A 26,152-nucleotide genomic window follows, 5' to 3' on the forward strand; every position below is an offset into this window, starting at 1 on the left:
AGGTACTTTTTGAATTAAATAAATACCCTAATAATCCATAACTGCTTAGAAAGAACTTTTAAAATATCTCTCTGTAATTCCTTGAGCATATAAAAATTTCTGCATTTTATTTTTCTCTAGGGAGAACTGAAAATTTAGAAAGCAATTTACAAAGCAGAAGCAGCTTAAACAAAACAAACGATGAAAGAAAAAAAGAGGCAAACAAAACAGACTTTTAACCATAGAGAATAAACTGGTGGTTACCAGAGGGGAGGTAAGTGCAGGGATAGGTGAAATAGAGGAAGGGAATTAAGAGTACACTTATGTGATGAGCACTGAGTAAATATAGACTTGCTGAATCACTATATTGCATACCTAAAACTAATACAACACTGTAGGTTAATTATACTAAAATTTAAAAAAAATTTTTTTAAAAGCAGAAGCAACTTACTTTATTTCGATCTTGTACAACCAATATTTTCCTAGTATTTTCATCAAATACAGCTCCTGTTGGGGGAAAAGTAAAAGATAATTGAGAAATACTAATTTCATTCACCTTAGACTCCTCCATACGCCTATCTGTGGTCATCAAAATCATACCCATCCTGGAAGGCCTAGTTCAAGTACCACCTCATCCTTGACCACTTTTAAAATCTCTCCAGCAATAAAATGACTGCTCAGTTATTCAGGTTAACAACTTGGGGAATACTAATGATGGTTCTTTTTTTTTTTTAAATATTTTTTATTGTTATGTTAATCATCATACATTACATCATTAGTTTTTGACGTAGTGTTCCATGATTCATTGTTTGTGCATAACACCCAGTGCTCCATGCAGAACGTGCCCTCTTTAATACCCATCACCAGGCTAACCCATCCTCCCACCCCCGTCCCCTCTAGAACCCTCAGTTTGTTTTTCAGAGTCCATCGTCTCCCATGGTTCGCCTCCCCCTCCGACTTCCCCCTGAACGTTTTATCTTAAAAAAAAAAAAAAAAGGAAAGAAAGAAAGAAAAAGGAAAGGAAAAACCATCCCTACAAGGGGAAGGCCCCACGTGGGCCCGTCTGTCGTTCTCCCTGGCTCCAGAGACTCCTGCACAGGCCTTAGCTCCTTGCTGGCTGATCTCCTCTTAAAAAAAAAAAAAAAGTTTCTAGCACATGCTAAGTTGTAGGATAATCAGCTGCATAAGCTTCTTCTCTAGATCATCTATTCCTGATGGTACATTGTTAAATAAATTAATCTTTCTATCCTTCTATTTTAACGTCAAATCTTAAGTGCTTAAAAATATTTATTGAATAAATGAAGTGACTTTTCCATTCTCATTTTTACTCCTTGAATCACTATGTATATAGAACATAGGTTATGCCTCTGATGATCTAACTCTCAAATATCTCAATATTCAGTTCAGGATCTCACTGAAGCCACTTACTTTTTTTTTTTTTTTTTTTTTAACTGCATGTGCATATGACTTTATAACATACCAATACATTGCTTTGGGATAATTGTTTATTTTATATATGTCCTAAGTTCTAATCCTTTTATTTATACATTCAATATACACACTGCCAAGCACACTATGCATTTGGCTAGACATTAGGGACCCAAATAAATAAGGTTTATTTGTTTTTTGACAATCCTGGGTCAAAAATATAAGTGACACCTTAATGATTTGTATTAATTCCTTTAAATGCTATAATTTAAAAATATTTATATTTACATAATGTGAGGAAATATTGTTAAAAAGATATTTTCTACATACCCTTTCAATAGTGATTGAGTTCTTATATATAATACATATGGGTTCTCTGTATTTGAGCCCTGTTATGTGTCAGGCATTTTTCTAGGCGCTAGGGATATAGTGGTAAACAAACCAAAATCCCCTATCCTCAGTGGGCTCACATTCTGGTGTGTGTATGAGAAAGTAACAAACAAACAGAAAACAAAATATAAAGAACATGAGGTGACAATGCTATGTAGAAATAAAATATAGAAAGGGTTAGGTATATATAATACAAGGAAGGACAAATTTCTCTGAAATGAAAACTCCACATTTTAGTGTTTAAAAAAAAGGAAAACTACTAAGTGAGATATAATTCACATTAATGTTGGCTTCCATTAGAAAACAAAAAATATAATTTAATTGGACTTTATAAGGGTTAGAATGCCAAAGAAATGCCAAGGAAACCTACTCTTAAATTTTAATAATTTGTGATTACTCAAATTGCAATTTTCCCTAATGAATTATAAACATGAGCAAAATATTTACTTCAAAGACAAAACCAGCGTGGCTAAAGCACAACGTGAGCGACCCCTGCTGGTCACAACTTAAATGGCAAATAAACACAAAGAGATCAGGGATTCGAGATAATTATTATATTATGATTAGTCAGATACTGTGCTAAGTGCTTTATGTGCATTATCTCAGGTATTCTTCACAATAATCGTGTGAGTGGTATCATTTTGAGTGCCCAAGTTCACACAGCCCTAAAACTGTCTGTCTGGATTCTGAGCTGGTATTCTCACTGTGCAACCGTGTCCCTTCCCCACACAATTGTGTTCTCTGGGGACTTGAGTTTCCACTTGAAGAGCTATCTAATCATTCAAGAAATATTTATTGAGTATCTACTTTATGCCAGACACTGTCTTTAACCTGACAACACAGTGGTGGGAAAGACAAATAAAATACCTGCCTTCATGGAGTTTATATCATTGTGGGGGAAATTAAGTACATGATATAATTTCAGATTGTGGTGGGTGCTATATAGAAAAACAGACCTGGATAAAGGGACCATGAATGATGCAGGAGGACTGTATTTTAGACAGGAAGGTCAGGAGACTTTTGAGAAGATGTTGGAGCAGAAAGTTCAGCTCTAAAGAGCTAGATAAACAAAGCCCTGGGAAAGAGTACCACAGGAAGACGAGCCAATAGGTGTGAAAGCTCTGAGGCAGACACAAGCTTGTTGTGTTTGAAGAACAGTAACAAAACCATAGCTCACTCCATTCCAGTGTAGGGAAGGAAAGATTTTTCCTCTAATACTTAGGTTCTGTGTCTAGGGCTGTGAACTGAACTGACAGAAGACAGATTAATGGAGGAAAAAAGTATATATATATATATTTTTTGTTGTTGTTTATTTATTTATTTATTATATTTACATGGCCTGGGGTGGTGATGGAAGAATTGATTAAAAGAACTGAAAATCCCCAAAAAGTGGTTAAGCCCAGGGGCATATGTACCATTTCAACAAAGAGCAATACATTATGGAGACATGACAAGACAAAAGAAAAAGAGGTTTGGGATAAGGAGGTAAATGGTGGAAAAATGACTAGGACATATACGGGGGAAATTAATGGAATACAAGAGTTATTTTAATAAGGTTTATTTGTACAGACTCGTCTTGGTGTCAACTCCCCATCTTCTATAAGAATGTCTCCTCTTCCTGGTACAAAAAATTTATGCCCTGCTTTTAGGGAAAAAAGGGGAGGCAGAGGACTCTTCCTGTATCTAGTGTTTTTCAAGCTCAAAATAATCAATATGCCAATGTGGTATATTTTGTGGTGGTATGTTCACCAGCCACACCTACCTTCTGCTGCTTATAACAATAAATGTCAATTACTTTCCCTTCACCTAAAAAACACTATACCTTTCCAGAAAATTTCTTACATGATTTCATTACCACCCCTAGTAGCCACTTCATATCCTAGTTATACTTCAAGACTTCAAGTTCCAGATCTCTCATTGCCTGAACTCCTATGGTATATCTTAACTAAATTACATACTATTTAGTTATAAACAGGTGCTTCATAGTATACTCTTTATGCATATATTAACAATTCTGTAGTAATAACAGGATTTAAAAGTCTAATTTAAAACTCTATACCAATGAATTAATAATTATCTGCATAACTTTCTAATGAAGTGTGAGGGTGCTATCAAATTACCAGTCTTTTGAAGTAGAGCTGAATGGAAATTTCTAACTGCCTCTACTTGTTACAAGGGAGTGAGATCATGGATAGAGAAAACATTAGACATCCTTGAACAACTCCTTTTTAACCTCAAAGGTGCAAACTACCTTTAAAAACGCTTGTAAATTATATGAAGGCAAATAAAATTATTAAATTACTAGCTTATATATAATACTGTTTTCATTTAAGTCATAAGGACTTACTATTTCAGGTTTTTTTTTTTACCCCTGGTTCTCAAAGGATGGTTCAGGGACCAGCATTAACATTAGCAGTAGCAGCAGAGAATTTATTAGAAATGCAAATTTTCTGGCAACCCCCCACACCAACTGAATCAGAAACTCTTAGATGTGGGACCCAGCAGTGGTGTTTTCAGCAAACCCTCCAGGTGATTTTGACACACTCTACAATTTGAGAACTCCAGTCTTAACCTAAAGCAAATCTCTCAAGACCATGTCTTTGAAGTTAATCAGTGGCTTGAAAAGTCTGTAATATACTTAAATTATGCTATCTTAAGCAACTGTTTGGCACCATAACTTAATGTAATTATCTTTAAGAAGTAATGTCCAAATAAAAAATCTGCTTTGCTTTACCTTAAATTCAACCTAAAAGTTATCTTTTATTTTACACATTCACATAATTAGTACTAATATGTTTTACCATAATGATTTAGTCCCTGATCCCAATTCAGTGTTACCATTTGAGTACTGAAGTTCAAGTACCTATATAAAAGTGTTCAAAGGTATCCTCTGGAAAACTAAACACCAAACTTGTTTGGTGTGCTGCCCTCTGCTGATTCATAAGGCAAACTTCACCTATTTAAAGCACTCCTTAATAATCCCAAGGATTATTTTATCAAACTACTCATTACACATGAATAAACTATCACTTAGCTGTAAGAAAAAATTGGGTGAACCTCTAAAAGGTTAATTTTATTGTTAGTTTGAAACTGACCTGCAACTCCTACTTGATGTGTAGCATATCCTGGTAATCTGCTGGGTCCCTCTCCCAGCCACAGTGTCAGCGTGGATGAATCCGATTCTGCATGGTGAAAGCAGAAACCCAGGGAAGCAGCAGGGGCAATAAATCGGCTTTGGAGGATAGGAATATGCAGCCACACCGCTATCCTACCTTCTGATCTCCATCGTTGTACTGCAGCTAAAATGCAGATGAGGATAAAAATCTGTAAACGTTTTCCAGTGAAACGAGTGGAAGATCTCAGGTATCACCTCTTCTAAAAAGCCATCCTAAAACATCCACCTCTCTTAGTAGTTAGCTTGAAGGCGATGGGGGAGGGGAATCCTAAAATGCTCTGTTCACATCAACAGCATGGGAACTATCATGTTTTATTGTAATTAGTACCTTGCTTATGTGATTTTTCCATCAGACTGAATTCCTTGAGAATAGAGTCAGTATATTCATATCACCTGACCACAATGCTTGGCACATAACTGGTGCTCAATATTTGTAGAATGAACAAAAAAACTCGATTTAAATAAAATACCATTTTAATGCTGTTCCTTTTAACATCCTTAGTTTTAATCTTTATAAATGACTATTATGGGCTTCCACTTACACTTTAAGAGTTCTGTTATAGTTTTTTTGGCTTATAAATTTCAAGGTGCTTAAAACTCTTTGTTTTTATTTTTTTTTTATTTTTATTTTTATTTTTTTTTTAAAGATTTTATTTATTTATTTGACAGAGAGAGACACAGCTAGAGAGGGAACACAAGCAGGGGGGGCGGGAGAGGGAGAAGCAGGCCCCCCGCCGAGCAGGGAGCCCGATGCGGGGCTCGATCCCAGCACCCCGAGATCATGACCTGAGCCGAAGGCAGCCGCTTAACGACTGAGCCACCCAGGCGCCCCAAAACTCTTTGTTTTTAAATAATGTATACCAGTCCTAGAAAAAACTGAAAATATAATGAAGAAATCAAAACTTCGTATCTTACTAGCATGCAGAGATAATTTTGACATTATCAAAATGTCAAAATATAATTTTGACATTTTTCCATGAATATAATTTTGGAATTGACATCACACCATATATAATTTACAGCATATCTTTTACTACTTATTATAAACATTTTGCTATGTCATTAAAATTTTTAATGAACATAAGTTTTTAATGACTGCATAATTTTCCTCAGATAGGTACACCAAAAGCTACTTAACCAACCTCTTACTCCTACTCTAAATACCAAGATGAATGTAGATTTTTCTGTTTTTGACTTTTGCAAATTCTCTTATTACTTAAGATTGAGCCAGAAGAAAAAGATTCTAACATTTGGTCCTTACTAAGTTCTAGACACTCTACATATATTATCTCATTACGTTCTCACAACCTGAAAGGCAAGTATTATCGCCCCTAATTTATGGGTGAAGAATATTGCGGTCTTAGAGAAACTTCTCAGATCACTTTCTCCATCCATCACCTCACTTAATCTTTACAATAATCTTGCAAATTGTGTGCGTGTGTGGTGGTGGGAAGGTTTGATTATTTATTTAATGGTTAAATTTCTTTTTCTCCTCTTCTCTTCTCCAGCTGTGCAGTAAGTGACTCCCTCGTTACGGACCCTGTTCTCTACCTCTTTAAAAGGCAGTGGGTCTAATACAGTGACAAACACATGGGAGCCTTTCATAAAAGCTTCTTGATTTGGGGGTTATGGAGTCAGATCCTTCTTACCCACCTCTTTCTCTGATTTAAATCCTTTTAAAATTGATGTACAATTACATAAAGTGAAGCACACAAATCTTGAGTGTACATTTAATGAGTTCTGACATATGCATACACTTATGTAACACACTCCAATAAAGATTAAAGAACATTTCTATTACTTCAGAAAGTTCACATATCCTCCCTAGTCATTCTAATCAAGTGAAAAAGCTAGTTTGACTTAATAACAAAATTTGCGCTAAGCTCTTAGAGGCAGCATAATGCATTAAGAACAGATTCCAGAGCCAAAGGAAGTTACTTATCTCTCTGTGCCTCAGTACCATCACCTTTAAAATAAAGGTAACAGTATCTACCTCAGAGTTGTTATGAGGATTGAATGAATTAATATTTGTAAAGTTCTTAAAAGTGTTTAGCAATAGGAATTCATAAATGCAATAGAATGTTTTATTAAAACATTAAAATGTTATTAAAACATTAAAATGTTTATTAAAAACTATAAAAAGTATATGGTACTACACAGATTATAAATTAGTTTCCTATAATTTATCTTCGATCACATGTATCCAGTAAAGTAATTAGGGTTGGTATTATTCACGTACGCAACCTAAGAGGCAAATATTTTTAGTGGTGGTTTGCCTACTACCCAGCTAAGCACCTGTCAGAATCTGGGGTTGAAACCCGGATGTGTGACTCTAAACCCAACCCTCATGCTTTGCCTTTCTAAGAAAGTGCTTTAAACACCTGGCCACTGACATGTGACAAGTGTGTGCAAAAAATACCTGTATCTTCCTATACTACACATAGGTAGATGTATTAGAGTATGAACATTGACTTGATTCTCCTACTGTTGATATTGTTGGAGTCAGCAATTATTCACAGTAGGAGAGAAAATGCGGTGAAGAGGTAGTTTGGGAAGGAGAATGATTAAAGAATGAAATAACTAGCTCAATTATATTTACATAGACCCTCACTTGCCTTATTAATAGCTCAATAGGATAAAGATTATCTGAAGTTTCCTTTTAGAGTGAGAGAATCTTTCCATGGCTGAATTTCCGTGCTAGGCCTTCAATTCGAATAGAAGAACCATCAGGGGCAGTCTGAAAAACTCCCAACCAAATCACGGGCTTCTCTCAAACTGAAGGCTCCTCCATCCAAGCTTTCTTTCCTCTCTTTGGACTTAGGTTCAAGAAGAGTGGAGAGTTTTCTTATTGAAGACTGAAACCGCCCACTACCCTCCCTTGTTAACCATAAAAGACTGGTTGTTTTGTCTCTAGCAAACTCTAGTTCTTGATGCGTCAGCCTGACCCAATTTGTGTACAAAAATGACCACTTAGTATCTCTCTAGTCCACTCATTGTCCACCACCTGTATAGTTCTGTCTCGGGCAAAGTGCCCCGCAGAACTAAGGCCCGGTAAATGATAGTAAATAATAATAATGAAATAATATTAACATTACTGAGCGTTAAGTATGTGGCAGAGACCGTGATATGCACTTTATATGCATTACCCAACTTAACCCTCAGCAATCCTTTGCGATACTAACCGGTTTTATGGTAGGGGAAATGATAGTTTACAGAACTTGCCGAAGGTCACACACTAGAAAGTGCAGCAGAAACTCGGGCTGCCGATCTCAAAGTCTGGGATAGTTACTGTTTCACCCAACCGCCCCAGAAACCTCCCAGCAGGGGACACAAGAACGAAAGGGGGCGAAATTGGTACGGGTCACACCTGCCCTCTCTCCCTAGGGCTCGGTATTTGATTCGCGGAGAGCGTGTCAGGTGAACAGGGGCCCCGGTTACTTCATTAGAAAGGCTCCGGAGGCAGGGAACCCCTCGGCCCAGGCACACTTGCCCTGCAAGCCCCTCTGGAATGAGGCGGCGTCCAGGCGGTCCAGCGCGCCGAGCCGCGCAAGGCGCACCGAGACGCCCCCGAATCTGTCCAGCTCTCCCCGCAGCTCTTCCACTCCGACAGGAGGGTTCCACTTGCAACCCGGACCGCCGGAAGCTCCGTGGTGCCCCAAAAGCCTTGCGCTGCAGGTTCGCAGGAGCACTGCGCGCCAAAAACGCCCACTTGCTAGTAGCGGCATTTAGGCGTCCGCGTCCCACCACTAGCTCGGCCCCTAAATTAACCTTCCTTTGAGCTCCAGAGCAGAGGTCTCTACCGTAAATTTTAGAAGAGTGCCACCCATTTTCTCGAAGTTGCGCTGTTACCACTTTTTTTTTTTTTTTTTTTAGCGCTGTACTGAAGTGACCGCGAAGTCCTGTTCACCAGCTCCTCTCAGGAATATGCCCGGTTCCAGGAAAGCCGGAGAGAAACTTTTCCACCACTTTCTTTTTCAGGTTTAAGTCAACAGACGTTTGTTCAGGGATGGGATGGGAAAGGCGGGCAGAGATGACAAAAAAAATCCTGTCTTTCAGGAATTTACAATCTAAATGACCTTGTGTCCACGTAATCCGTCTTTCTTTGCAAAAGTCAGAACCCCTTCTTCCAAGATGGCGGGTTCTGAAAATGCTCAGGTCTCCCTTTTTCTACTGCGCTCCACTTGGGGGATTACGGCGCAGGGCGGAGTCTCGCTGACTTCTGCCCCGGAAGTTTTTCTTCCCCAGAACCGAGCACGTTGGGAGCCGGTTTTGGGGTGGTTTTCCTAGGCTGCCTCCTGATCATGTCTTCCAAGAAGAACAGAAAACGGCTGAACCGAAGCGCAGAGAATGGTTCAACCTCGCCCCCTTCTGCTTCCTCTCCTTCGGGGCCCTCTGCTCCTTCTGCTGGGCCAGGCACGGCGGCAGCGGCCGGGATTCTGGTGGTGACCAACTTCTTAGAAAAGGGTAAAGAGTTCTGGGTGGGAGACCTGAGGCCGAGGGGGCGCAACCTGAGAAGAACGTAGACCTAGCGATGCCGCCTTTAAGGTGCAGAGGCTTTTGAGAATTGGGCGAGACACAGGTGTGAGAGTGGCACACAAGTTTGTACACCCGAAGCCGTGTCTGCATTGGAGAAGTTAGACAGAAGCGGCTTCTCCGTGGATTAAGTCATTTACTTTTGTAAATTGTTTTGAATTTATAAGTTGCACTTGAAACGACTTTGCCTCGTTTAGGATTAACGACATATTTAACTGTAACATTGCTTAAAGGTAGCGAGCATGGGATATGTATACCAGAAAACTAAACACTCAGTAAAGATGTGGGTACATCCTTCCTAAGAGATATCGCTGTGTCTCTAAGAATAAAAGGCTTTAGGGTTTTTTCTTCTACTACACAGGTTCTGATATTTAATAACAGCTACCAGTTACATAGTATTGTTATCAGTAGGTTGGGTATGTCACATATCTCATTTAACCTTAATAGAAGCCCTGGAAGATGGGAATGTATTATTATGCGCATTTCACAGAGAAAGAATAGTTAATGTAATTGGCTCCAGGTTCCACAGGTACTAAGTGGCAGGCGGTACTTAGCTTTAAAGCCCTTATTCTAGATCAGAGCTCCCTTGAGTTAGGAGAACGGATTTATCGGAAAAGTTAATTGGTAAAGCTTCTGTGTGTTGAAGCTGTGTTATAGCTTTGAAAAAAACGGAACACCAGTTAAACTGGTGGCAAGAATTTTATGTCTAATGCACAACCTCATGACAATCTTAGAGTTAACACAGTGTTTTCAGTTTCATTTAGGGATCAGAGGATAACTTGTTCTGTCCTGAATATACAATCTCTTTTTCAACTGGATCCTTCCCTTGAAATTTAAACCTGCTGATTTCTCTTACATCTTAAATCAAAACAAAAGTTCCACATTTTCTTCTTACCACCACCCTCTCTGTGTCCATCCTTTCATTGCCAAGTTTCTTTCTTTCTTTTTTTTTTTTTAAGATTTTATTTTTAAGTAATCTCTCAACGTTGGACTTGAACTCAAAACCTTGAGATCAAGAGTCGCATGCTCTACTGACTGAGCCAGCCAGGTGTAGCTCATTGCCAAGTTTCGTAAATGGAGTAGTCTCTGTCTATTCATCTGTCACCTACTCCTTAGCCTATTTAAGTTTTGCCATGTTGATAAATACAATGGACAGTTTTTCTTTACTTCCCTTACTTGACCTCTCAGCAACTTCTGGCATTGTCTACCATTTCGTTTTTCTTAAAACACTTTAATTTTGGGGGGTGCCTGGGTGGATCAGTAGGTTAAGCGTCTGCCTTCGGCTCAGGTCATGATCCCAGGGTCCTGGGATCAAGCCCCTCGTGGGACCCCCCGCTCAGTGGGAAATCTGCTTCTCTCTCCCCCCATGCCCCTCCGCCCGGGTCATACTCTTTCTATCACTCACTCTCTCTTGCTTCTCAAATAAATAAACAGAATCTTAAAAAACAAACAAACCACACTTTAATTTTTGGCTATGTGCCATTAAACTTTCCTAGTTTTTCTCCATCCTTTTGTTGGTAGGTAGATTTTCAGTTTCCTTTGCAGGCTCATTTTCTACTTGGCTGCCAAATGGCTAAGTGCCTCAATTCTTAGTCCTAAAACCCTCTTTTTCTCTGTATAAATCTTTCTTTGGCAAGTTCATCCAATGTCCAGAGTTTTCCATCTATACTTTCATCATTTTCGAATTTATATTTGTAATTTATACTATTTCTGAGTCTTGGTTCAGGTGCCTTCTAGGCCAATACTACTCAAATTCTGTAGGGAAAGTTTTTAAAATATGATATGTTGGGGCACCTGGGTGGCTCAGTTGGTTAAGCGGCTGCCTTCAGCTCGGATCATGATCCTAGGGTCCTGGGATCGAGCCCCGCATCGGGCTCTCTGCTCATCAGGGATCCTGCTTCGCCCTCTCCCTATGCCCCTCCTCCAGCTTGTACTCTCTCTTGCTCGCTCACTCTCTCTCAAAAAAAAAAAAAATATATATATATATATATATATATATATATATATATATGTCACAGCTTGGCACTGTTGTAAAATACAATAAAAACAAATTACTAGAAAAATAAGTTTAAAAATAGAAATTTTTATTGGATTCAAGAGATGTAGGATTACTCTGTCCAATTGTAATAAAAGCTACTAAACCCTTATTTGCTGTACTTATCCCATCATGAACCAGTAACAAATAGTTTGCTGACCACACTTTGTATAGCATTGTGCTGTACATCTTTTCTTGGATTTTTCTTTCTTTTTTTAACATTTTATTTTTTTAAAAGATTTATTTGCTTAGAGAGAAAATGAACGAGCTGCTGCTTGCTATAGCCTACTGCCCCGGGAGGTCTTGATGTTCTTACGTGGCCCCTTCTTGTCTCCTGCCATTTTGCCTGTACTCTTTTCTCAGATGCACAGTGCTGCCTTCTTTCCAGTACTTCTCTGTACAAGCTGTTCTCTTTGCCAAGAATTATCTTTGTTTTCCTCTTTGTTTAGTTAATTCCTACTCTTCCTTTGGACTGAATTTAAACATTACTTCCTTGGAGAAGCATTCTCTGTTTCTTCCAAATTAGATTCCACATAATAGGCTTTCTCAGCACTCTTAGTCATTCTTACATTGTAGTAATCTTAGCTTACAATTACACAGTTATTCAGTGATTGTTTAATAACTCTCTCATCCTATTAGATTATAAGCTCTGTGAGGCCAAGGACCATCCACTTCTGTTCACTTTGTATCCCTAGTGCCTAACGTATTATTTGCCATGTAGTGGGATGTTAATGTGGGATAATAAATGTTTGGATGAACAAATGAAGAGTGGGTGGTTGTTTGAAATTATCTTTACTAATCTGGCACATGAAGTGCTCAATAAATGTATAGTTAATTAATGGGGAGAGTGGATGTTGAGATGTATTTTTAAAGTACAATATTGGAGGAATGAGGACTGGTGAAAGAAATTGTGTGGAGTACAGCTTGAGTAGATTTGAATGCTGTAAGAGAACGCATGGAGATGTTTTAGGAAATAAGGTCAGTGGATGAGAATTTGAACGTGATCTTCATAGGGAGGAAGTGGAGGTATTTAGAGAACCTGTGATTTGTCAAATCCTGGTGCATGGTGAATGTGCAGGATAGGATGGAAGGAAGAGAAGAAGAAAACCTAGAATATTGCCAAGGACTGAATACACCTGTGAGGTACTTATCAAGAGGGAAGGGTAATTCATGGGTTTAGGAAGAAAGAAGTGGCAGAAACAACCTTATGAGGTCACAAAAAGGATGCTTTGCTGTTATTGATGAGTATGCTATGTAGGAGACCTAATGCTCATAGGAAAGTTGAATTTCTTTTCAGCCTCATTATGAAATATGCTTATTCTATAAATGCTCAGTACTGTTTATCTTAGCTCCATGAGATGCTTTGTTTTTCTAGATTTGTTCAGCTGATGACAGAAGGAAAATACATATGTTGGGTAGTTATTTTGTAATGGCAAAAATAATTAAATCAGACATGGTTTTGCTTTCATTGACTTTGTTCCTTTTAAATTACAAAATATCTGTGTTTTTTTTATTATGCTATGTTAATCACCATACATTACATCATTAGTTTTTGATGTAGTGTTCCATGATTCATTGTTTGCGTATAACACCCAGTGCTCCATTCAATACGTTCCCTCTTTAATACCCATCACCAAGCTAACCTATCCCCCCACCCCCCTCCCCTCTAGAACCCTCTGTTTGTTTCTCAGAGTCCATAGTCTCTCATGGTTCGTCTCCCCCTCCAATTTCCCCCCCTTCATTTTTCCCTGCCTGCTATCTTCTTTTTTTTTTTTTTAACATAAAATGTATTATTTGTTTCAGAGGTACAGGTCTGTGATTCAACAGTCTTACACAATTCACAGTGCTCTTTTTTATTATTAAGGAACACTAATATTAGAGAAGTATGATTATGGTATATGTGTCTAATAATAAATTTTATAACAAAGTTTGTGACGGGTTAAAATTTTGTGTCTCATGGATTTTGTGCTGAAAAGAAAAATAGTGTGTAGTCATCTACTATGTTCATTGATTTCATGGATATCTATTATGCAACTTCTATATTTGATGCACTACTAGGCATTGGAGATACAGAGATGAATTTGACCCAGTTTGTGCCCAAAGCAGCATATGGTTTAGGAGAAAGTCAGACTATAAAACGAATGTATATTATGATGAAAATGCTAGTATCTGGCAGCATAGGGTGCTGGAAGAAGCAGAGGAAGGACCAGATGTGGACCTTGAGGAGGTGAGGGGGCAGGGTGGACATGTTAGCACATCATTTTCAGAGGTGTTGCCAGCTGGGCTGAATTCTTGTCCCCTTCCTTGGCCAAAAGTTGAAAACAGTAATGGTCATTTTAGTCAGTGTGTTGCTTACCTAAGGAATAAGACCTGTGCTATTATCTTACTCATGTATTCTTGGCATTAGAAAAGAAAAATATCTGACTGGTATCCTGTGGATCAGAAGTGGAAATGTAATTTAACCCTCTAGAGCTAAATGCCAGTACCCCAGCTCAAGTCTTTGAATACCAGTAGTCAACTCAACTAGAATCTGTAGTACAAAAGGTTACTATGCAAGTATGAGAAGCCTATTTCATGTATGTTCAGTTTTTAAAGAAATTAGAGATTATTTTTCTTAAAAGATGAAAACTAATACCTAGCCCATAAGACATCTTTTTTTAGTTAGCACTCGTATTGTCAGTCAGTGGACCCTCAAGAAGATTTGGTTTTAAGTCTTTTTGTTAAAAAAAAAAAAATAAGGATTGGAACTGTGGTTTCTCTAGGGTATGGTAAGTGCATTCATGTGGTTATGTGGAGAGAGGATTTTTATTTACTCCAAAAGAAAGCAGGCTTTAACTTCAGCTATAAAATAGTATGAAAATAATTTTCTTTCCCTTTTTGGTAGATGACAAAGTTCCTAAAACATTCCAGAATTCCCTTGTTCAACTTGGACTCAACACTATGAAATCTGCAAATATATGTATAGGTCGACCAGTGTTGCTTACCAGTTTGGATGGAAAACAAGAGGTAAGAGTCTTTTTCATTTCCTTAGTTTAGAAAGATTTGAGATGTTTTTTATTTTAATTTTCAACAAAGCAGTAGTAAATGAAAAACTATATTTTAAAAGATCCTCCCATCTATATAAACTTTTCCTTCCTTTGATGTCTATGACTATACTGGGAATAGTAGCCCCTAGATGTCATAATGTAGAGAGAGGCCTTTCTTCCGGAGGTAGTGACACACATAGTATCAGCCCTATCCCCCTCAGTCTGTTAGTTATATTTTTTTCACAGAAATACTGTTTGGGAATATGAAAGTGATCTCTTTTGTGTACAAATATTTGATTGCCCTCCCTGTTTTCAGCTGTTTGTTCTTGCTGCTATTCATCATACTTGAGGCTGGAAGCCCAGAACCTTTCCTGGTTCTGCCCTGCTTCTGACATTTTTTCTGCTGCTTCATTAGCCAGGGTCCTCTCATCCAGCGGGGTCCACCGAAAATGATTTGAAATCTGTTATGTGCTGATGGCACACCACTCATTCTTTTCATTATTCTTAAAAAGAAAAAAAAAAGTCCTTTGCTGTGTCTTGTGGAAGACTACAAATGTATGAGCTCAGCCCACTATTTGGAACTGGACGTCTTTGCTCCTCTCCCTTAACATTTAAGTCTGACGAGATCCAGGTTCTCATGAAGCTCTTGTGCCAGGTCCTTCCCTATTTCCTGGATGTAGTTCATGCTCCAGGCTGGATTACCTTAACAGTTAGTCTGTAGTATTTTTTCCTCTTTTCTTCTTATTGCATGTTAATGCCTTTGTCTCTTTTCCTAAATTACCTTTCAAATCTTCAAACCATTTTCACTGTGGGATCATTCCTAATCTTCACAAGAAGATATAATATTTATCTTAAAAGTTTTTTCTCTAACTTCTCAGATTGTAACTCCTTGGGGTTAAGGACTGTGTTTTGCAGATCCATATGCTTAGCTGTGCTTAGTTTTCTGCTTTATAAATTAATGATACTCTATGAATATTTATTTTCTCATATTTGAATTTCCTGTGTTCTGGGCAGGTCTATACGGCCTGGCCTGTGGCAGGATTTCCTGGAGGTAAGGTTGGCCTGAGTGAAATGGCACAGAAGAATGTGGGCGTGAAGGTTGGTGATGCCATCCAAGTCCAGCCGTTGTTGGGTGCTGTGCTACAGGCTGAGGAAATGGACCTGGCACTCAGGTTTGGCTCTTTTCTTTGGTGACAGTCTGGATCAGTGCTGCCCAGTAGAAATAGAACAAGAGTCACAAATGTGAACCACATATGTAATTTTGCATTTTCTGGTAGTCACATTTAAGAAGGAAAATGAAATTGGTGAACTATTTCATTTAATATTTAATTTAATCATTATTTAAACATTATTTAATATTTAACTAGTTATAAAATTTTAAGTTATAATAACTATAAAAAACTATTAATAAGATACTTTTCAAATTAAGTCTTGAAAATCCAGTGTGTATGTTATACTTGTAGCGCATCTCAATTTGGACTAGCCACATTTAAGCTCTTGGTAGCCACACGTGGCGAGTGGCTAGTGGTCTACTGTATTAGACAGCACAAGCTAGATGAGTCCACCTAAGGTATGAACTAGAGACTCTCTAATGTCCTGTGGTTAGAGTATGCCCTGATATTTTAGGTGAGAGGAATTAGTATTGGTGTATATTTAACAATAGTTTTCATCTTGTTTTACAGTGTAATCAGGGCTGTTGTAAAGGAGGGAGTAGAGTACTGTGAATAGGCAAGAAACAAGTTTTAATCAAGACTGTTACAGGGGTGCCGGGTGGCTCAGTCGGTTAAGTGTCCACCTCTTGGTTCCAGCTCAGGTTGTGATCTCATGGATCATGAGATTGAGCCCCTCACCCTCCCACGGGCTCTGCCGCTCAGTGGGGAGTCCACTTGAAGATTCTCTCCTGCCCCTCCCCTGACTCATGCACGTGCTTACGCTCTCTTTCTCTCTCTCTCTCAAATAAATAACTTTTAAAAAAAAAGGACTTCAAGCAAAGTACCCAATTATATATTTTAACTCGTTGATTATTCAGTCTAATAAAACAGTTATTTCTGTCAGACTTTGAAATAGTCCCTTACCAAAGACTAATTGAATCACCTTATCAATACAGTTAACGTTTATCACTGATCCTCTTGGATACTCTGTGTCTAATAGGATTGTAACTCAGTTTGCATATGCAAGTCTTACCAAAATTTGTTTACAAAAAGCATCTTTTGATACTTTAATACTAGCTTACTAACAGTTTTGGGGGTGTGTTTATATGCAAGAATCACAAAACATTTAACAATCATTAACTTGATTTTATTTATTTTTTAAAATATTTTATTTATTTGAGAGAGAGTGCGCGCCAGTGCGTGCGCAGAAGCAGGGGGGAGGGGCAAAGGCAGAGGGAGAAGCAGGCTTCCCACCGAGCAGGGAGCCGAATTCGGGGCTGGATCCCAGAACCCTGGGATCATGACCTGAACCGAAGGCAGACGTTTAACGACTGAGCCACTCAGGTGCCCCTCATTAGCTTGATTTTATTATGTTTTTGTCTCTGTTGCTACTTTTGTAGATTACAGGCTTGAGCTTCATCATATTTTTTTTTTTTTTTTATAAACCAGGAAACTTTTTTCAGAGGAATTAATAACATTTTAACTAACAATAAAATAAAAGGAAGAGGGAAAAGAGAGCTCAACATGTGTTGTGCACCAGCACACACATGCACACACACTTTTCCCCTCTTCTCTCATTTAATCCTCCTGCAAGGTGCCCATATTGTCCCTTTCTTAAAGATGAGGAAATGGGCTCCGTGAGTTAGGTAGTAGTTCTACTCAGATTAAACAGTATTAATCGTTAGACTGTTCTGAGACAGTGCTGCAGGTTGCAGTCATCAGTTGACCAGATTTTTTGATGATCTAACTAGTGTGACCTCTTGAGGGAACAGCAGTCTTAGGTGATAACGATTGTCTGCTATAGAGGAACTGTATGTTTTAAGTGGAAGCTTGGTTTTTAAAATTTTACTAAAAAAAAATCTTGTGTTTTGAATGCGGCAGCAGAGCTTAGATAAGAAACTTAATTTCCAATCAGAAAAATCAGTAATTTTATCCTGATTAAATCCTTCAGTTGCTTCTGAGTTTTATTAGTAAGGTTAGGGCTCCTTCTAGTGGAAGTGATTTTATCTGCACCCATTCTTTTTTTAAAAGCAAAACTCAGTATTTTTACTCTTCTTACACATATTTGTAAGTATCTTCAATTCAGAGTTTAATAAATAGGAATGATTTAAGTAAGTATAACTGGTTTCAGAGTTCTATAGACAGAAGTGAATTTAAGCATTTAAGGAGCTACAACTTCCTACATAGTCTATATATACCTTTGATTTGAAATTTCCTTCTTGTTCTATTTTTCTCTCTCTCCTTTATATGAATATGCAGTCAGTTTTCATTATTAGCGGCAAGTACGTGCTATAAAGTTGCTGTGAACACTATATTAGCAAATACTGAACCATTGCTGCTAGGTTTATATTAAATGTATATTTAACATATATTATTTACAATATATACTAATATTAATATATTTAGTGCATATTTAATATACAAATATGTATATATTATATGTATTATAATCTTAAAGCAACTAATTCTGATAGATTTTGTCTTCTTTATTTTATAAAAGAGAAGCAGTAGTTCATAAGTGTTATGTGACTTGCCTGAGGCCACCTCACTAAGAGATGTCAGAGTTGGGATTCAAACCTCCAGCTGGCACAAGACCTGGGACTTTTTGCTGTACACTGCACTGCCTCCTACTGTCTCCACTCTCCATCCTCTTGTTACCTCTGAGAGAATTGAAACGAGTACTTTCTCAGCCTCAGCTAGGAAAGTGCTTAGCAACTCGAATTTTTTTGCCTGTTCTATGCATGTCTATGACGAGGAAACCTCTGCTAGTATTGATTTTAGGGTTACAAATAAATTTTAGCAAGTAGGTGAATCTGCAAATAATGAAGTTGACTCTATTGGTTTTGTTTTTTGCTGATACAGTATTTGGAGAACAAGGCTTATATTTGGACCAGATGGGTCTGCTAATATACTTCTTCCTGAGCTAAACTATTGCTTCTCCACTGATCTCTGGCAGAGCTCTCAACTGTGGGCCTCCTCTGCTGGTATGGGCTACTTGCGTGTGGGGAAGAAGGAAAAATGCACATATTCTGAGAACTCTCCAAGGACGTGTCTCTTTACAAGTGTAATGATTTTTAGATATACCTACTTCCTGTACTCAAGCAACCTTCTAGGAAGACAGTCATTAGTAGAAGAAGGAGTTCTCATTTTTCCTTTTCTGGAGAAAGGTCCTTTCTCCAGAATTAAATTCCATTACACTATTACTCTCCTTTTTTCTTATTTCTACTTTTTCAGGTACTATCCTATAAAGGACTTAATTTTCCTGAAAGTTAATTTATAAATTATAGAAAGGGAATGAAGTAAGCTATTAATAAAAGCCTTTCTCCAAGCTAGGCAGTTTCAGAAATGGAATGATTAATTCAGGCCAGTGTTTTTCAAATGTTTTTGGCTATGACACACAATAAAAAATACATTTCATTGTGATTCAGTGTATGCATACATCCACAGTTACAGGGCACATATGCACTCACATGTGTATAGCTGTAAACATGAGTATATAGAGGTGTGTGTGTGTAAGATGTGTATGTATAAGAAAGTAATGCTTTTCTAAGCAGTATTTTCCCTTTCTATGTGTGATATACTTTGACATTTTGTATTCTATCAAAAAAAAAAAATGCTGGATGGGATTGACTGAAATGATTTCATGATCCACTAATGTATAGTACTCAGTATTTTGAAGAACATTAATTTAAGTCATTAGGACACCAAATTGCAAATGATACTTTCATGGCTATTAGAAGTATCCGAGAAGCACAAATCATTCCCAAATTGTATAAACCATTTCCAGTTTGTAAATTATTCTTTTGACTAGGTCTGTATTACAGCCATGTACATGTAATTTTATATTACATTTAGTTTCTGGTGTACTTAATGCTGATTTCTATTTCCCCCACCCTTTACAGTGACAAAAATGTGGATATTAATAAAGAACAACTGACTGGTTGTCTTCTGAGAAAACTAGGTGAGGCATATATTTTAAATAGTTTTTTAAATTGTAAGAAGCAAGGTAGCAGTAAATAAAGTAATGTGTCTTTGAGGTCTTGTATAGATCATAATTTTCTTCAACATAATATGGAGAGTGGTCTTCTCAATGAATTAATGTTCTTTTGGGATAGGAATTTTTTTCTCCCCAATTAATTGGCAGTTGAGCATTGGAGAGAATATATGACTTATCTGTGGACAAAGTCAGTGGGAGAACGGAGACTTTTAACCCTTGAGCTCTTCCTCTTTCCAGTGAGAAATGTTACCTTGGAGTGCTAGTTAGGTGTGCCATTTTAGGTTCGTTTATTATTGGATGTGGAATGTCAGGTTATTTGTTGATACAGTTGATAGAATCCTAGATGTATTGAGTGTGGAGAATTGTAAAGAATTATCTTGTCTTTCTATCTCCAGATAGTGCTCTATCAAATGGGAATTGTCTCTTTTATGGCAATTATTTTATTAATACTCTTATCTTTGATTTAGTCTTTTCAGTCAGATGGTTTTGTTAATAGATGGAATAAATTGCTGTTTAAACATGAAATGGGTGAAAAGTTACACTAACACATATATTTAAAAATTATTTTCTAGATGGCAAGATTGTTTTACCAGGCAACTTTCTGTATTGTACATTCTACGGACGACCATGCAAATTGCAAGTGTTGCAAGTGAAAGGGACAGATGGCAAGATATTGAGAAGGCCTCAGAATGACTCTGACATTGATGCCCGGGGAATGGCCTATGAACAGTCCAGCATAGAAACCAGTACCCTGGATGTATCCCTACAACTAAGCCAGTTAGATCTGGAAGAGCCTCGGGACCCAACATCAAGCAGTACTCCTTGCAAACCAGTAGATGACAGAATGATAAATAAAGCTAGTGACATTTTGTCGGATGTTACACAGAGTCCTGCGGACAGCAGCGGACTTGGACTAGGGGAAGTCACAGGACTTAAATGTAGTTTTGAGTCAGCCAGAGGAAGAAATGAGCAACTTGTCAATGAAGAGAGATTGCTAAAGTCAGCATGTGTGGGAACAAAGTGCAACACTGATATTTTTTATTTTATTTCTTCAACAACAAGAGTCAATTTTACAAAGATTTGTACAAATTCAAAAGAGCAAGACAACCAATTCAAAGTAACTTATGACATGATAGGAGGCTTAAGTAGTCAGCTGAAAGCAATTAGAGAGATTATTGAATTGCCTCTCAAACAGCCTGAACTTTTCAAGAGTTATGGTATGATTTCTTCAGTGTATTGCACCAAAAGTATTAAATTCAAATTAAAAAACAGTTGGCTTATTCCACTTATATAATAATTGCTCATCCTCTTTTCTTGTTTTTCTTTCCTGAGTGGTAGGTATGGTAGGAGGTGTGCGTTGCTTTGGGAGATGCCAGTTAAGTGAGCCTTTTTCCATGCTTGATCTTTTTAGGTTGTAATGTGAGGTAGTTGCAGCCTTCCACAGTTGTTTGTATTGGAACTAGAATTAGTATCTTGTCATTCTAGATCAGCTGTAATGACCAAAGAAGTAAACCGAACATTCAAATATGTTAGATAAAACTTCTTTGTTAGGAAATATAATTGTGTGCGATCTCTTTGCGTTGAAGCAAGTGGTTAAGGGAGTGATTGGCTCCTAGGAAACTCAGGGCTTCCTCTGTGTGGTAACTGCCCAGATCCTCTGTATTTGGTGCCTACCATCTCTTTCTCTGCCTTTTCATTTTTCATGAATCTTTATATATATAAAGATTATATATATAAAATATATGAACCCTTTGACATTTTGCTAGTAATGCTTATATAGTCTAAGATGGCTAGTTGGATGAAAATTAGAATTTATGGCTTGCTCTGGGTGCCCTTGTTCTTGTCTGAGCTTTGTGTTCTGATCATTGAGCTGTGCTGTGTGGGATGGGTCATGGCAATTGTTTGGCTGGTGTCCAGCCAGTTTTTTACCAGTGTGCCTGGCCTGTCTGTAGAGAGAGAGAAAGTCATTGCTGGAGATCAGTGTTTGGGCCAGTTAGTACATTATGGGGGGAGGGGGCAGGGGTAGAAGGTCTGACTCTTACTTTAGTTTTGTGATACAAGGTAAATTTATATTTTATAACTCATATTTGCAGTCATATGACAACACAAGAAACCTAATAATGCTGAATCCATTTTTCTCTTCTTTTTCTTCTAGGAATTCCCCCACCTAGAGGAGTGTTACTCTATGGCCCTCCAGGTACTGGAAAGACAATGATTGCCAGGGCGGTTGCTAATGAAGTTGGAGCCTATGTTTCTGTAATTAATGGTCCTGATATTATAAGCAAGTAGGTGCATAATTTAATAGAATAAACAGTGTTATTAAATACTTGTTTTTTTTTTTAAAGATTTTATTTGTTTATTTGACAGCGAGAGCAGGTACACAAACAGGCGGAGTGGGAGAAGGAGAAGCAGGCTTCCCGTTGAGCAGGGAGCCTGACGTGGGGCTCGATCCCAGGACCCTGAGATCATGACCTGAGCCGAAGGCAGATGTTTAACAGACTGAGCCACCCAGGCGCCCCTTAAATACTTGTTAAAAGTGATTTTTAAAAATGACTGCATAGCATTCTGTCTGGATATTTCATCTGTTGAAATACTTCAAATTTGCTTTTAATTGTGTATACAAATTAAGTTTGGAAAATAATTTTTGAAAGTAATTTTAAGTATTCTGGAAGTATTTGAAGTTAGATGAGCTTTTATAGACAAAACTTTAAAAACACTTAAGAGTTGATCCTTAAATGTATTTTATTTGTTACAGATTCTATGGGGAGACAGAAGCAAGGTTACGTCAGATATTTGCTGAAGCCACTCTACGGTATTTACATTTAGATGTTTGTAATTCGTAGTCAAGGCTATGTTAAAGTAGAGTTACTAACACTTTATATGAAACATGAAAGAAAACTACAAAAATAATACTAATAGCACTAGAAATGATTGTAAATCTAATGAAGTTGTATTTAATCTGTTTTTATCTAATATTGTTTTGGAAGTTTGATCAATGAGTTATTGAATTACATAAAGTAGGAGAACTAAGACAGTGTTGTATAAGTCATATGATTTTACTTGAGCATATATATTTATGATTTTCTTTCTTTAGAGTACCTATAGTACTTAGGCATATCCAGTTTGTATTATAGTAGCCCTTTATGCTTAAAACTTTTATTATGGTTTGCTTCAAAGGGACAAATCTTTTGCTCTTTAAAAACAATTTTAATTGATTATTCCTCACTTTAGACTACCATATTACATTGCAGTGAGTATAAGAGTGTGGCCTATTACTTGGCCTGATACATTCATAATAAGGCTATGTCCCTACCATTGTTTTGGTATTTAACCTATCATAATTCAGCTCTCATCAAAAGAACTTTCATTTTTTTTAAAGATTTTATTTATTTATTTGAGATAGAGCGAGAGCAAGAGAGAGAGAGAACGAGAGAGAGCAAGAGAACACGAGTGTAGGGGGAGGGGGAGGGGCAGAGGGAGAAGCAGGCTGTCCACTGAGCAGGGACCCCGACATGGGGATCGATCTCAAGACTCTGGGATCATGACCTGAGCTGAAGGCAGATGCTCAACTGACCAAGCCACCCAGGCACCCCCAAAGAACTTTCATTTTTAAAGTTTTTTTTTCCAGAGATAGCGGATGAAATAAGGTAGTCCCTTATAAAGTTGGTAGTCCCAATACTGAAAATTTGAGAACCAGTGGTATACTGTATCGTGTAGTGTGTTTTCATTGTTGTTTTGTTCCTGGCAGTTGAAGCTTTCTATTGCGAGAGAATTCACACCTTTTTATGGGAGAACTGATCACCTTGAAAGTTTTTTTTAATAGGCCAAAAAAAAAAAGAGAGCACATTTGGAACTTCTGTACCTTGGACTTTACACCTGCTCCAGGGGACATATCTGGCCTCAGATTCTGAATTGCAATCATAACAATTTACTGGGTATTAGCGGGCAAGGTCTGTTTGGGCATAGACTCATCTCATGAGCAGTAGACTATTCTTAATAGTCTGCTTTTTATTGAATTCAGATTTGCTAGAATGTGATGAATTAATAATTTGGGTTAGAATTAATGTAAGGTTTTTCAGTTTAACATCCTGTTGTCTTTGTCTTTAATATTATTAACTGAGTCCTAAATTTGATACATTGCATTTCTTTTTTTAATTAAGTTTTTATTTTAATTCCAGTATAGTTTACACTGTTGAATTAGTTTCAGATGTACAACATAATGATTCAACAATTCCATATATCAGCCTGTGCTCCTCATGACAATTGCCCTCCTTAATCCCCATCACCTATTTCACCCTTCCCTCTGGTAACCATCAGTTTTTTCTCTATAGTTAAGAGTCTGTCTTTTGGTTTCTCTCTCTTTTTTTCCCCTTTGCTCATTTGTTTTCTTTCTTTTTTTTTTTTTTAAGATTTTATTTATTTGTTTGACAGAGAGAGACACAGCGAGAGAGGGAACACAAGCAGGGAAGTGGGAGAGGGAGAAGCAGGCTTCCCGCTGAACAGAGAGCCTGAAGTGGGGCTCGATCCCAGGACCCTGGGATCATGACCTGAGCCAAAGGCAGACATTTAAGACTGAGCCACCCAGGCAACCCTCATTTGTTTTATTTCTTAAATTCAACAGATAATCATATGATTTTTGTCTGTTAGTTATTTCACTTAGCATTATACTTTCTAGCTCCATCCATGTTATTGCAAATGGCAAGATTTCATTCTTTTATACGGCTGAATAATATTCCATTGTGTAGATATACCACATCTTCTTTATTCATTTATCAGTTGATGGACACCTGGGCTGCTTTCGTAATTTGGCTATTGTAAATAACGTTGCTGTAAACATAGGGGTGCATGTATCCCTTTGAATTAGTGTTTTTGTATTTTTTGGGTAAATACCCAGTAGTGCAATTGCTGGGTCGTAAAGTAGTTATATTTTTAACTTTTTGAGGAACCTCCTCAGTGGCTGCACCAGTTTGCATTCCCACCAACAGCGCATGAGGGTTCCTTTTCCTCCACATCCTCACCTACACTTGTTTCTTGTGTCGTTGCTTTCAGCCATTCTGACAGCTGTGAGGTGATATCTCCTTGTAGTTTTGATTTGCATTTTCCTGATAAGTGATGTTGAGCATCTTTGCATGTGTCTGTTAGTCATCTGTGTATCTTCTTTGGAGAAATGTCTGTTTGTGTTTCTGTCCATTTTCAGTCGGATTATTTGTTTTTTGGGTGTTGAGGTGTATCAGTTCTTTATACATTTTGGATAGTAACTCTTTACCGGATATGTCATTTGCAAATACCTTCTTCCATCTAGTTTTGTTGATTGTTTGCTTTGCTGTGCAGGAGCTTTTTATTTGATGTAGACCCAGTAGTTTATTTTTGCTTTTATTTCCCTTGCCTCAGGAGATATACCTAAAAAAATGTTTCTATGGCTGATATCAGAGAAATTACTGCCTGTGCTCTCTTCTAGGATTTTTTATTTATTTATTTATTTATTTGAGAGAGAGAGAATGAGAGACAGAGAGCATGAGAGGGAGGAGGGTCAGAGGGAGAAGCAGACTCCCTGCCGAGCAGGGAGCCCGATGCGGGACTCGATCCCGGGACTCCAGGATCATGACCTGAGCCGAAGGCAGTTGCTTAACCAACTGAGCCACCCAGGCGCCCTCTTCTAGGATTTTTATAGTTTCAGGTCTCACATATAGGTTTTTAATCCATTTTGGATTTATTTTTGTATATGGTTCAGTTTCATTCTTTTGCATGTGCATTTCAATTAAAAACTTAAAAGTATTCAGTTTTAATTGAAATACAATAAATCAGGGGCGCCTGGGTGGCTCAGTTGGTTAAGCAGCTGCTTTCAGCTCAGGTCATGATCCCAGGGTCCTGGGATCGAGCCCCGCGTCGGGCTCCCTGCTCAGCGGGGAGCCTGCTTCTCCTTCTCCCTCTGCCTGCCTCTCTGCCTACTTGTGCTCTCTCTATCTCTCTGTCAAATAAATAAATAAAATATTAAAAAAAAAAAAGAAATACAATAAATCAAATTTAAAAATCAGATGTATATTAGAGAATTCATTTTACTTGTTTGTTTTTAGGCACCCATCAATTATTTTTATTGATGAGCTGGATGCACTTTGTCCTAAGAGAGAAGGGGCTCAGAATGAAGTGGAAAAGAGAGTGGTAGCGTCACTCTTAACACTGATGGATGGTATTGGTTCAGTAAGTATAGCACCAGTATCGATTCTGTGTAGGAAAGGGTTGACTCCTAATAATATGTATGTAGTAGCAAAAAGTATCAAATATGTCTGAGCTTTGGGGTATTCAAGGATAGGGAAAAATATTAAAAACTAAAGGAAAGACCCATAAAATAATTTTCTTCAGCAGATATCTTAGTAACTTCTAGGAGGGTATAATGCCATGTTTTTCTAGCATATAAAATAATATACAATGATGGATTTC

At 37.7% G+C, this 26,152-nt stretch overlaps 2 protein-coding genes across 6 annotated transcripts in view; one reads left to right on the forward strand and one right to left on the reverse strand.

The window, feature by feature from the left end:
- NUDT6 (nudix hydrolase 6) overlaps positions 1-8,764 on the reverse strand; it is a 31,225-nt gene extending 22,461 nt beyond the window's left edge. Inside the window, exons 1-3 of the mRNA XM_032412785.1 lie at positions 8,463-8,764; positions 4,893-5,096; positions 431-486 (exon numbers count right to left, since the gene is read on the reverse strand). Of these exons, the coding sequence (XP_032268676.1) occupies positions 431-486; positions 4,893-5,096; positions 8,463-8,697 (495 nt within the window). The 5' untranslated portion in view covers positions 8,698-8,764. The remainder of the gene's footprint in view (positions 1-430; positions 487-4,892; positions 5,097-8,462) is intronic.
- Positions 8,765-9,190: 426 nt separating this feature from the next.
- The window catches only part of SPATA5 (spermatogenesis associated 5), a 335,078-nt gene continuing 318,116 nt past the window's right edge, over positions 9,191-26,152 (forward strand). For all 5 annotated transcript variants that reach the window (XM_032412773.1, XM_032412774.1, XM_032412776.1 and 2 more), the window contains exons 1-8: positions 9,191-9,436; positions 14,425-14,546; positions 15,581-15,738; positions 19,620-19,678; positions 20,287-20,931; positions 21,870-21,999; positions 22,470-22,526; positions 25,789-25,912. In XM_032412773.1, coding sequence (XP_032268664.1) covers positions 9,274-9,436; positions 14,425-14,546; positions 15,581-15,738; positions 19,620-19,678; positions 20,287-20,931; positions 21,870-21,999; positions 22,470-22,526; positions 25,789-25,912 — 1,458 coding nt within the window. In that variant the 5' untranslated portion in view covers positions 9,191-9,273. The remainder of the gene's footprint in view (positions 9,437-14,424; positions 14,547-15,580; positions 15,739-19,619; positions 19,679-20,286; positions 20,932-21,869; positions 22,000-22,469; positions 22,527-25,788; positions 25,913-26,152) is intronic.

This window comes from Phoca vitulina, unplaced genomic scaffold (assembly GCF_004348235.1).
Source record: "Phoca vitulina isolate PV1807 unplaced genomic scaffold, GSC_HSeal_1.0 scaffold14, whole genome shotgun sequence".
NCBI classification, from domain to species: Eukaryota; Metazoa; Chordata; class Mammalia; order Carnivora; family Phocidae; genus Phoca; species Phoca vitulina.